The sequence below is a fragment of the Bombus pyrosoma genome, linkage group LG6 (genome assembly GCF_014825855.1).
Source record: "Bombus pyrosoma isolate SC7728 linkage group LG6, ASM1482585v1, whole genome shotgun sequence".
Taxonomy (NCBI): Eukaryota; Metazoa; Arthropoda; class Insecta; order Hymenoptera; family Apidae; genus Bombus; species Bombus pyrosoma.
The window spans coordinates 11,025,059-11,036,536 of record NC_057775.1 but is presented as its reverse complement, the minus strand read 5'-3'; the positions used below and the strand labels follow the sequence as shown (position 1 = coordinate 11,036,536).

General features: G+C 28.9%; 3 protein-coding genes across 5 annotated transcripts; 2 read left to right on the top strand and 1 right to left on the bottom strand.

Annotated features, from left to right (window-relative positions):
• The first annotated feature begins 453 nt into the window (after positions 1-453).
• On the top strand, positions 454-1,865 carry LOC122568732 (protein Abitram). The gene is made up of 2 exons (XM_043728825.1): positions 454-772; positions 849-1,865. Exon 2 carries the CDS (start codon positions 1,023-1,025, stop codon positions 1,863-1,865), a length of 843 nt encoding a protein of 280 aa, XP_043584760.1. The 5' UTR covers positions 454-772; positions 849-1,022.
• Positions 1,807-4,516, bottom strand: LOC122568731 (4-hydroxybenzoate polyprenyltransferase, mitochondrial). Its single transcript, XM_043728823.1, has 7 exons — positions 4,375-4,516; positions 3,858-4,310; positions 3,598-3,764; positions 3,391-3,538; positions 2,919-3,112; positions 2,627-2,815; positions 1,807-2,545 (listed from the first exon to the last, which is right to left on the bottom strand). The coding sequence occupies exons 2-7, from the start codon at positions 4,204-4,206 to the stop codon at positions 2,354-2,356; spliced, it is 1,239 nt and encodes a 412-aa protein (XP_043584758.1). The 5' UTR covers positions 4,207-4,310; positions 4,375-4,516; the 3' UTR covers positions 1,807-2,353.
• Position 4,517: 1 nt separating this feature from the next.
• Positions 4,518-7,478, top strand: LOC122568733 (UMP-CMP kinase). Of its 3 annotated transcripts, none has more exons than XM_043728827.1 (3): positions 4,518-4,662; positions 6,302-6,652; positions 6,760-7,478. In XM_043728827.1, the coding sequence occupies exons 2-3, from the start codon at positions 6,332-6,334 to the stop codon at positions 7,039-7,041; spliced, it is 603 nt and encodes a 200-aa protein (XP_043584762.1). In that variant the 5' UTR covers positions 4,518-4,662; positions 6,302-6,331; the 3' UTR covers positions 7,042-7,478. The 3 variants fall into 3 exon arrangements, with proteins under 3 accessions (XP_043584762.1, XP_043584761.1, XP_043584763.1); XM_043728826.1 differs by lacking the exon at positions 4,518-4,662 and adding an exon at positions 5,640-5,961; XM_043728828.1 differs by lacking the exon at positions 4,518-4,662 and adding an exon at positions 6,108-6,242.
• Positions 7,479-11,478: the final 4,000 nt, after the last annotated feature.

Here is an 11,478-nt window from a genome sequence, read left to right as displayed (position 1 = left end):
CTATGTAGAAGATAGCGCTTTAAGAGGTTTAATTATATATTAGTATTCTTTCGTTTGTAATATTAGCAAAAAGAAGATTAAATAATAACAAAAAAACAATAAAAATGTTAATAATCTTGTAGAAAATATTTTTTAACGTTCAATTTCTTTCTTTCATGTGTAGTATCTTATCTTTTAAACTGATATCATTTTAAACCAAGTTCGTTATATATGTATTTTCTCCCTGGTTATATAAAATATAGAGTATAAGGTGTTCAAATTTCTCCGATCGAAGTCAATTCGACTTCAGAGTTTGTTAGGATCAAAATTTATTAGGATATCTTATAAATATAAATACAGAAAAAATATTAGATATGTCTATATAATATCGTAAATGTTTTTGCATGTTTTTGCATGTTTTTGCATATTTTATGCATTTTATTTTGTAAATTAATATTAAATGATTGAATATAATTAACGTAACTAATAAAATTTAGTTACTACAATAAATTATTTAATTATTTTGCAACTTCGTATGTTCATTAATAATTGAACTTAGATATCATATACATTATATTCGACAGTACTGCAAATTCATTTAATAATTATCGTTTGTGATAAATATATCCAAATAAAACTAGCAAAGTGAGAAATGATTGACATGCATTACATATGTATTAGTTTAATGTGGACGTAACCTAACTTGTTCCATGATTGTTTATTGTCGTATTTATCTGTGGTAATAAGTGTAATTATATTAAGAAACAACTGATTTTGTGCATAGGATAAAGACGTAAGTTTTAAATGTTATTTCTGACTGATCAAAATTTTTTAGGTTTCGTTAATCTTGTAATATATTTTGCTTCTAGCGAAAAAATTGGAAGAAGTTAAGCAGCAATATTTTTTAAAAACAACAAATTAGAATAACTATATAATCTGAAATGTACATTTAATGTACAATATCTACCTTAACTTTGTTAAACGAGCTTTAAATAAATCTTCACGCTATTAAAAATTTATCCATAACAAAATTTATTATTTTAATGATGAATATTAACTCAGATAACAATGAACCAGTAGAAAAAAGAATTAAATCTAATGATATAGAAAATGATTCATTCAGTGTTTTAGAGGATGAAAGCAACACAGATAAACATTCTGAATGTCAAAAAATGGTGGATTTAATAGATAATGAAGATGAAAGTATTTTACTAACAAATAAAGATGATGATGATGATGATAGTTTATTTCCATTTCCTCCTGACAATGATGTTACAGAGATGTTGGAAGGAGTAAAATATCATGGATCATTTCCTACAATTACAGATCGATATTTTACTGCTTATTATAAATTAGATGTACAAAGTCCCGCAGATGACATTTGTATTTTAATGCATAGTAACCGAATTTGCATGCTTACTCTTGCTCGAAGTCATGCAATTCTTCAAGATGATAAACATATAATAAAAGTAGACTTCAAAGTTAGCAATAAATTAGATAGAGTTCAGAATAAAGTTTCTGGTAAAAGTAAACATGGTGCTCAACCTTTACAAATGAATTCTAATATTTGCATAATTACTTGTTCAAATAAGAAAACGTATGTTATAAAATGTTGTATAATTGGCAAATTGGTAGAAGTAAATGAAGCACTAATACAAAATCCTAAGCTCTTGTTAGAACCTCCACATAGAGCAGGCTACTTAGCTATAGTACTGCCAAATATAAAACTTTTAGACAAAATGAAAGAATCCTTATTAACTCAAGAACAATATGACTTGAAGATGCTAGAGCGACAAGGCACTACAAATCACTTGGAAATATCAGAAATATGCACATCAAATACTTTATTAAAAAATGACCTAAAAATAATAAATAAGAAAATTTAATTACTTATTATAGTGAAAACCAAATTACATTATGTAATCTTATTTCTAATTGATTTCATTTGGTTAAATAATATTATATCATTTCATTTAAACCTTCAATATATATATATATACATAAAACATTTAGTTATATTTTTGTCTATTATAATTAATATTTCAGAACAGTAGTTCCAGTAATTGTTTTCTATCTACACTGCTGTAATCTTTGGTGTACCTTTCAGTTCACAAATTTGGAATAGTATTAAATAAAAATTATTTTTATTTAAATTACTCCAATAAGTTGAATTGTCAATGATACTAAAGACACCTTGGTAAAGATTGTAATCAATATTGTTTTATGGCACCCAACATATAATTAAAACTATGTAATTCCTTAATTTACTGGAACCAGCCAGTTATTTACCTCGTGTCTTCTGTCTATTACATATAATTTGCCTCTGCAGTATTTCAGTTTGTACATTTAATAATCATTTATAATAGTGATGCAACTACTGTTGCTTTTCTTTGATAAAAGTAAATTCGTTTTCTGATTTTTGTACGACATTGTCATCTTCTTTACATTTAGTATCTTTTATGAGATTCCCTAAAATAATTCCTGCAAAGAGAATCATTCCTATCCTGTGATTAGAGATGAATTTTTTGGCACAGTCTGCAGGGTTGTTGATATTCAAACTATAAATCTAAAAAGATATATACATTGAATATTTCTTTAGATTATAACTTTTCCTTATATACTTGTTTCAAAATTATATAATGCATACCTGATTAGCAACATGTGTACCAACTAATCCTACTGCTGTGTAATATGGCCAAGTTTGTGCAGTTAATATACCTGATGCAAGTAACCCTGTTATCATGATTGTGCTGAATCCAGATAAATAAAGTTTAGTCTTATTTCCGAACTTTAAAGCTGTTGATTTTATGCCTACTATAACATCATCCACTTTATCCTATAATTAAAAAATAGAGAATATATGAAAACACATTTAAGTAAATTATGCCAGTAAATTATGTAACATATTAAATTAAATATATTAGAAAGTTGAAATTTACCTGATGTGCATATATAGTGTCATACAAAAGGGTCCAACAAATTCCAGCAGTATAAAGTGGCAAGCATACAGACCAATTACATGAACCATGCACTGCAGACCAACCCAAAAGAGCACCCCAGTTAAAAGTCATACCAAGGATCAATTGTGGCCAATATGTTACTCTTTTCATAACTGGATATACTATTACTAAGACTGTAACAAAAAGTTTAGTGATTTAAAGATATTTACTTTAACAGCATTTCTAAATTTTAATTAATAATTTTCTGAGAAAGACTAAACTGTAATCATGAAACACAATCTTTTTTGTATCCTCTATTACTAATAAGATTATTTCCAGTTGCTTCTTTATTTTTATATATATGTAATAAGTTATAATAAAGATAATGCTTTGAAAATTGAAAATGATTTGGCATTAATTAATTGATAAAATTAAGAAATACTGTTTTATATAAACTGTTTAAAAGTAGTACCTAGTGAGCTTGCACCCAATATAATACTATAAAGATTTAGTTGCAACAATATAAGCAATCCCAAAGTTAATTGGCTTCCAAGGAAAATCAATGATTGTAGGGGTGAAATTTCCCTAGTAACCAATGGTCTATCTTTTGTTCTGGCTACCTAGCATTAAAATGTCCTCATAATATCTTATCTTAAAATATTTGTTAAGACAATATTACCATCCCATCAATATCTTGATCCCACATATCATTTATGATGCATCCTGCTCCACGCATGATGAATGCACCCATTCCAAAAAGAGATAAAAGTTGAAGGTCTGGTAAGGCACCTGGTACTGCTGCCATGGCTATACTCCAACCACATGGCCAAAATAATAACCAAGATCCTACATTTATAAGTTACTGATAATTATTTGTATAAGTTACATTCATTTTATATTATGATTGTAATAATAATTTTTAACTAACTTCTTTCCTACCTATTGGTCTATCCAATCTTATGAGTTTCAGGTATGGTTTTATTTTAGGTGGAGAATTATTTACTAATTTTGCAAATGTCAGTTTTTGTTCGGTCTGAACATTTGCTGCTTTAGCAAATTCTGTTGTTTCATCATCCATATTCGATAAGATCTTAATTGACTTTAATTTCTGTTGCATTGGTGTTTTATCATTTTCATAATTATGTTTATCATACATGCAAGACATGGTATGAACCGTATTGCAAGAGTACAAGTAGTTTACAACACATTTTCTTTGATTAAATAGCAGATAAAATTTTAAACATTTCCCACGTCCAAATAATTGTTGATACAATCGCATCATTATCATAGTTTCGTATTTTATTAGTTGTAAATAATATTTAGGAATCTGACATAACCTCAATTTCCTTTAATTCACGTCATGTTGTGGTTAAATATAAATTACTGCAAATACTAATCGTACATTTTGCTTAGTAATGTTACTAAGTATATCTTTTAAGTCATCTTGATAACAAACCTTGTAGTATCTTTTACATTACATAAGAAATGCAATAAAACGTGCTATAAAACTAAACCGTCATTCTTCACAGCTGAATTACATGGATGTAATCTTGCGTAACACATACTTCGCATGCGCACAATACGCAATCGCTTAGTATATTTCGATACGCCGATACTTAAGATGATATTGTATTGCGAATACGATAAATACATGGTAAAGTAACATTTTAATTATTCTGATTCGAATCTGCTGACATATTCAAGAAGATCCTGTTTAATTGTACATAATATTTTCTTAATTTAAGTAAGTATAAATTAAGTAAATAATAATTAGATAATATAGAAATACACTAAATAAAAATATACTCAAATATTGTGCTATATAGAAATAACAAAGAGATAAAGATGTCTATAATTCTATTTCATTAAAACGTATTTCATAAAAATATTGAGATTTATATACGCATATGTCACCATACACGTATGTCATAACATATGATCATGAATAAATTAAAAAAAGTAGTATTTTTTATACATATATAACACTATATATATTAATATATACGATAATAATATTATCAATTATATATATACATTAATCAATTAATATTTCACAAATGCTTCTGATGTTAGTTGTAAATGTTAGGATTATGATAGATAAATAGATAAATCTTTAGCGAATATGTGGGTGGAGGAGAGATCCTGCCCCTCCCCCTGCATTTCTCTTTCTTTCGTAAAATATAACCTAGCCTAATCTAACTATCTTAAAATCCTAACATATCTACCCCGTAAACGTTAATTTCATAAACACGTTAATCTCATGGACATAGAAATATAGTGACCAAGTAATAACTGAGGGGGTGAAGTGATTTCAGCGGGAGAGAGGCGTAACATTTGTGATCACATTAGTGGATTGGTTGTGATCGCGTAAGCATGGATATGTTCATGAGTAAAAGTGAATCAGAAAATTAGTCAGAAGAACGTCAGCACCTCAGCGGTACTACCAGATAGAGCCACTATGGCTTATATACCCAAGTACTTACAATATCCCGCTCTCGGGAAGTGACTTCACACCCCACACCAACCAATGAAATTTGTACTAGGTCCCTGTATTTCTATGTCATAATTAATTCATCAAAATAACGATTGTATAAACAGGTCTCGACATTTACCAAAGAAAACCTAGAAAATTGAGCCATGTTTAGGTATGAAAAATCAACATGAAAAGTCAACAACGTCTGTGTTTTTGCGAAATAGACAGAGATGGATGATGTATCTCTGTCTCTATCTGAGACATTTACAAGATGTCACGCATGCGCAGAACGAAAACCTTCTTCTATGTTGATTTCTTACAGCTAATCACGGCTCAATTTTCGAACAATTTCCCCTAGGCTCCAGTATATGGGTGTCGAGACCTGTTTATATAATCGTGATTCAAATCTATTTATCTTATATCATCTACATCCTATGTTACTAGGATGATAGGATAATTAAATTGATATACATATATTCTAGTATATAGTATACATATCAATGATTTTTCTCGACTCAATTTTCGGATGGTTTTCCCTAGCAGGTGTTGAGACCTGCTTACATGACCGTGGTATAAACTGAAGAAATATTATATTTTTATTTATTTTAACGAAATAAAAAAGATTTTTAATCTCATGCATTTAAAAAAAATGACAATTACTGTACTATTTTTTCGATCTTCCCCGATTGAGTTCTTCTAGTAATAGTAAAATAAAGTTTCCTAAAAAAAAGAAATGTAGTGAAATAGTCAAAATTGGGAAAAGTCGTTAAACTGTATACCAAAAACCTTGTTCTTGAAAAACTCCCATAATATCTCCATGTTAATATTCATAGGACGATAGATGAGTATAGGTACTTACTACGTGTAACGTGTAACTGATTACGATTACTGGTGTTATTTTATGTTCAAGGTACTTTCAGGAGGACTGCGGCTTTTCAAAATGGCTGCAAAACAGAAATTCGAAGTTTTATTTATTTTGGGTGGTCCTGGTGCGGGTAAGGGAACATTGTGCAGGTACATCACTAAAAAATATGGTTATGTCCATTTGTCAGCTGGGGATCTGTTAAGAGAGGAACGTATGAAGCCGAATTCAAAGTACGGAGAACTTATCGAAAATTATATCAAAGATGGAAAAATTGTGCCAGTCGCAATTACTTGCAGTCTTCTAGACAATGCCATGCAAACCAGCAATAGTCCGCATAAAAGGTTCCTGATTGATGGTTTTCCAAGAAACCAGGACAATGTTGATGGTTGGAATGAGGTACAAAGATAACAATAAATATCTTGTTTAAATAATGAAAGATTTTATACGAGGATGAAATTGTGTAATGCTTACCTTCTTTTTATAATACCTTTTATTTAATTTAGGCAATGTCAGAAAAATGTGTAATAAAAGGAGTATTGTTCTGTGAATGTAGTAAAGAAGTATGTACCCAAAGATGTTTAAAACGTGGTGCAGCAGGAAGTGGAAGGTCTGATGACAATGAGGAAGTTTTAGTCAAAAGACATGAAACTTACATCACAAATACGTTACCTATAATTGAGAATTTTGAGAAGCAAAATTTTGTATACAAAGTTAATAGTATGCAATCACCAGATAAAGTATTCGAAGATGCTAAAGAGGTTTTATCTAAAATAGGATGGTTATGAATTAATAGGGAATGTTAATTGATCTCAGTGAGATCAAGTTATAATCCATTCGCATTTAATGTTATTTCATAAAAGAAAAAAAATGTACATATATATATATATATGTATTGTAAGAAAATTTAATTCATACGTGCAATATATTATATTTATACTGTATTTACTTACATGTCAGGAATATTAATTTGCTTTGGTTTCAATATATACCTTTAGTATTTTTTAGTTTCTTAGTACAGGTAGCATAATGATCCATATGCATACTTTTTTAACATTACAACAATTTTCTACAAGAATCTATAAATATTTTTTTGCGATTTTTGTTATTATCTATATGGGAGAGCATTTGTAATACATTTGACATTTGTTTAAAATGCTTGTACTGTTCTCATTTGAATGAAATGTATTATACTATATAAAATATATTTCTGCTGCAATAGTAACTTGTTTTTTTACTAGATCTTTGTTTATAAATCTGATGCTTCAATTACACTTTCATAACTGAACATTATAATCGAAAATATTGATATTATATTACATAGCATTCATAAAAAAATATTATCAAGAGTTTAATTGATTGATATTGAATTGATTGTTTTTTGAAAGTACGATATCCTTTTCATCACTTTTCAATAATCATTCTTGTTATAATTTATAATTTCTTGGAGGATATTTATATATCTATATGTACATCATTACATAGGTGGTTATCATTAAGATCAATGATCAGTCTTTTTATGGTTATATATTCCATTTTTAAAATAAGATAGATACGTGATCGTACATATCGAAAGATTCTTTTAAAATTTTAACAATTTAGCTTAAATATTGAACTCCTTTAGAGAGGCAACCAAATGTACGTTTGAGTATAATTTTGCCATACTACAGGCGATAATGGTTTCGTATTTTTATTTTTTAAATATCTAAAATAACTATTATTTACTTAAACAAATATAATTATTTAGATAAAATATCAAATATTTAGAAAATTTAGGTACAAAAACTTAAGTGATTATTAGAATTCTCTAAAAAGAATGCATTTTATTGAGAAAGAGTAAGAAAGAATAAATTCACAATGCAATTGTTTGAATTATTGTAATATAGATATAAAAGATTTTGTAGGAAGAGAAAAATTTATTTGTAAACCCTGCATTTATCGACAACCATTTTCAAAATATTTTTAGAATATATAATAAACATACATAATATATAATAAATATTCATAGAATGAAGCATATTACTAATGAAAATGTGAACAATATTAATTGACAATGACGTATCCGTTCCGAGGTCACGTATTAGCCTATGAATCATTGAACTCTCAAGATATTGGATATTGTGTAGCACAGTATACACAGATCATCTCGTAATTCAGTTCTTGTTGAAAAGAGGATAATTTCTTGTCCTAAAATAGATTGAAAATCTATTCGAATAAAAATATCTTTATTCAAATATTTCTAAAAAAAGTTATTCTTGAACATAAAACTTTCATAAATAACTTTCTACCAAATACATTTCATCACCACTTTAACTATAGCTTTCACAGAGCAGGATCAAAATGTTATTCAATAATAATTCAATAAAAATTCTTATCGAAGTTACATAATTTTACTGAATGTATAACATTTGTTTTATTTAAATAAGTAGAATTTCTATTTATGTGATTTTTTCTTTATGACAAATGATTTTTGTTACGTTAATCTTCGATCTGAATTCTGAATAAGAAAAGAGAAACTGAACAGATGAAGTTTAAAATCTAAGGACAGGAACCCGAATCGGTTGCACGTGTGTTCGATTTCGAAACACTTTCCATACAAAAGAACTTCATTCGACGTCTTCAAGTTTTTTTCTGGATGAAAAATAATCTTCCGTTAAAGCTATGAAGTTCGCATTACGTAATCTCTTATGCTTTTAATCTAAGACTAATTAAGTTTTAGGTATATTGTTAAAATTTTTAATAGATAAATACATATTTTAATATGTATATATATATATATCTTTTAAACTATTATTATCTATACAATATAAACGTGCACAAAATTTATTTATACGTTTATTTATATAGACATTCACATTTTATTTTTATTCCAATAAGATTGCATTAATATTAAGATGAAAAAGAAAAAGGATAGAAAAGTTTTCTATGTGGAAAAGATCGTTTATAAAATGGGAGACAAAAGGCAAAGTAGAAGTTGAAATTCTGCATTGAAAGAGCATTGATTTCTTTCCTTGTTCGATTATAAACTGATCCCCGCTCCTGTTTTAACGTGCCTTCACCAACGAAAGATTGACCCGTTTTCAACTTTCTCATCGAGGTAACCGAAATATATATCGTAAATGAGCCACCACGAATCAGAATCCCTGATGTGTGAAAATAATCCTCAACAAAGCTGCCAATGCCTGTATATTGGCGGTAATTTCATGAAATTTTCCACAATTCATATCTTTATTCAGTATCAAATCACTCGGTTATCAGAGTTTTGCGTTTAATAACCGCGACTCAACTTCCCTGTATCGATTATCTTGGAATAAACCGCATTTCTATTCCACACGGTAATCTTTATCGGTCATGCTCTTATGATCTCTGTAATTTCCTTCATATACCTTTTTTCATTACGTATTGAACAATTTCTGAAACCAAGAAAGAGCATAATAAAAAATAGATGAAATCAAAAAGTTGATTGTTTAAAAAATGTTTTTTTTTTTGTTTGAAGAGAAATATTAAATATTTTTGAAATATTCTATCTGAAATATTTTTTATTCTTTATTCTATAAAGAATTACATAGTTCTTGCCGTTGGATTTTTTTAGATTTAATAGTTATGTTTAAGTTTCAAAACTCATTTCCACAATTCATTTCTTTCTGCTGCTGCGCAATACCATACGCGCCTAAAGCGACAACTTTTGTGAAATTTTAAATCGCGTGATAGATGTGGTTATCTATTATGAATTGTAACAAAAGTGCCTTGGTTGTTTTATCATAATTATACACGTAATCAACAACATGACTGCTACAAAAATACCTGATTGGATCTACAATCGAATGTCTCAAGATATTCGATGAAGATTTGGTAACTATACGTTGATATAATGACAAATCGAGTGAACTATGGACGAATTTATGAACAAAGTCCGTCCAGTTCCCTCATATTTATTGTTAATATTTGTCTTCTTCTCGTATTTACTATGATTTTTCTAAAGTGACAAATAGAAGTTTCTTCATCTAACTTTCTTAAATTTCTAAGAATAACCAACTCTCTATGAAAAGACGATTTCCATAGGTAAGTCGTCAAAGTCGTCCTAAATTCTATATCAGAGTACCAGAGGTTTCGTAGTAAATTCTTGTTCGAATGAAAACTTATTTGTCATTCGAATAAGATTATATCTGTCACTGGTACCAAAAAACCACATCGATCACGCTAGATTCCCATTCAACCATATTTTCTCTATGATCAAGTTAAGTTTCAGGATACTGTCCCCAGTGATTCACTTGAGAAAAGAAGGGGATTCATCTCACCCCTCTCTATTCTAGTTCCCTAGATATGCGCGCGTCCATTCCACCACGTTTCCGCTTCGGCGCTATACCTACGTCACTCGCCATTTTCCAATTAGAACGTCAGCACGTTGACTTCCTTTTTTTCCCACCAGAAACATTCCCTGGTACACGTGATTTCGGTCAGTGAACTTGTCGCGAACTTTTCCGATATTTTCCTCTAGTTGTATACGGCAATTACACTCTAAACATGTGCCAATTCCACAGATTTATGTAATGTTACAATTTTTTTCTATTTTTCTTTCCACAATTATCTTCGAACGTTGAGTTTTCCTGCATAAATAGACTGGGCTGATAGAGTTTGTCGAGTCGTGATATTTTTCTCTACAATCGAAATTTTCTATAATAGTGTCTATCCTTTGATTTTATGTTTGGTGTGTCGTCTTTTTTTTATTAAGTATACCAGAGCCAATTGAATTAATATTATTACCCTATCTATAATCTGTAACTTGGAAATTCATTAATAATATTAGTTAAATTATTCTGCAAAAAGGTGCAGATAAATTTTATAAGTTTTTTGATTTCCCACAAATACATAAAAATTGGCAATTTAGTTACAAGATATCTATAGTATAGTTGTCGAAAGGAATTCGAAAGACTCGATACAGGTTAGTTCGCTAATGGTCAGAAAGTAGCAGTAAAGTTAACCAAACGTCACCATCAAATTCTACGTGTTTGTGTATGTAAAATATAATAAACGGGATATTCTTTTATTACTTCGGGTCCACTCTAAGAAAGCATTCGATACTAAAAAGAGACAATAAAAAAGGTTCACATAAACGTACGACCTACTTATCCTTGTCATTGGGTTATAGCTACTTTGTGGTTCCGTTGGTCCTCCTTGAGTAACTGAGCCTGAATAACTGAGCTTACTGAACCGTATGCAATTAA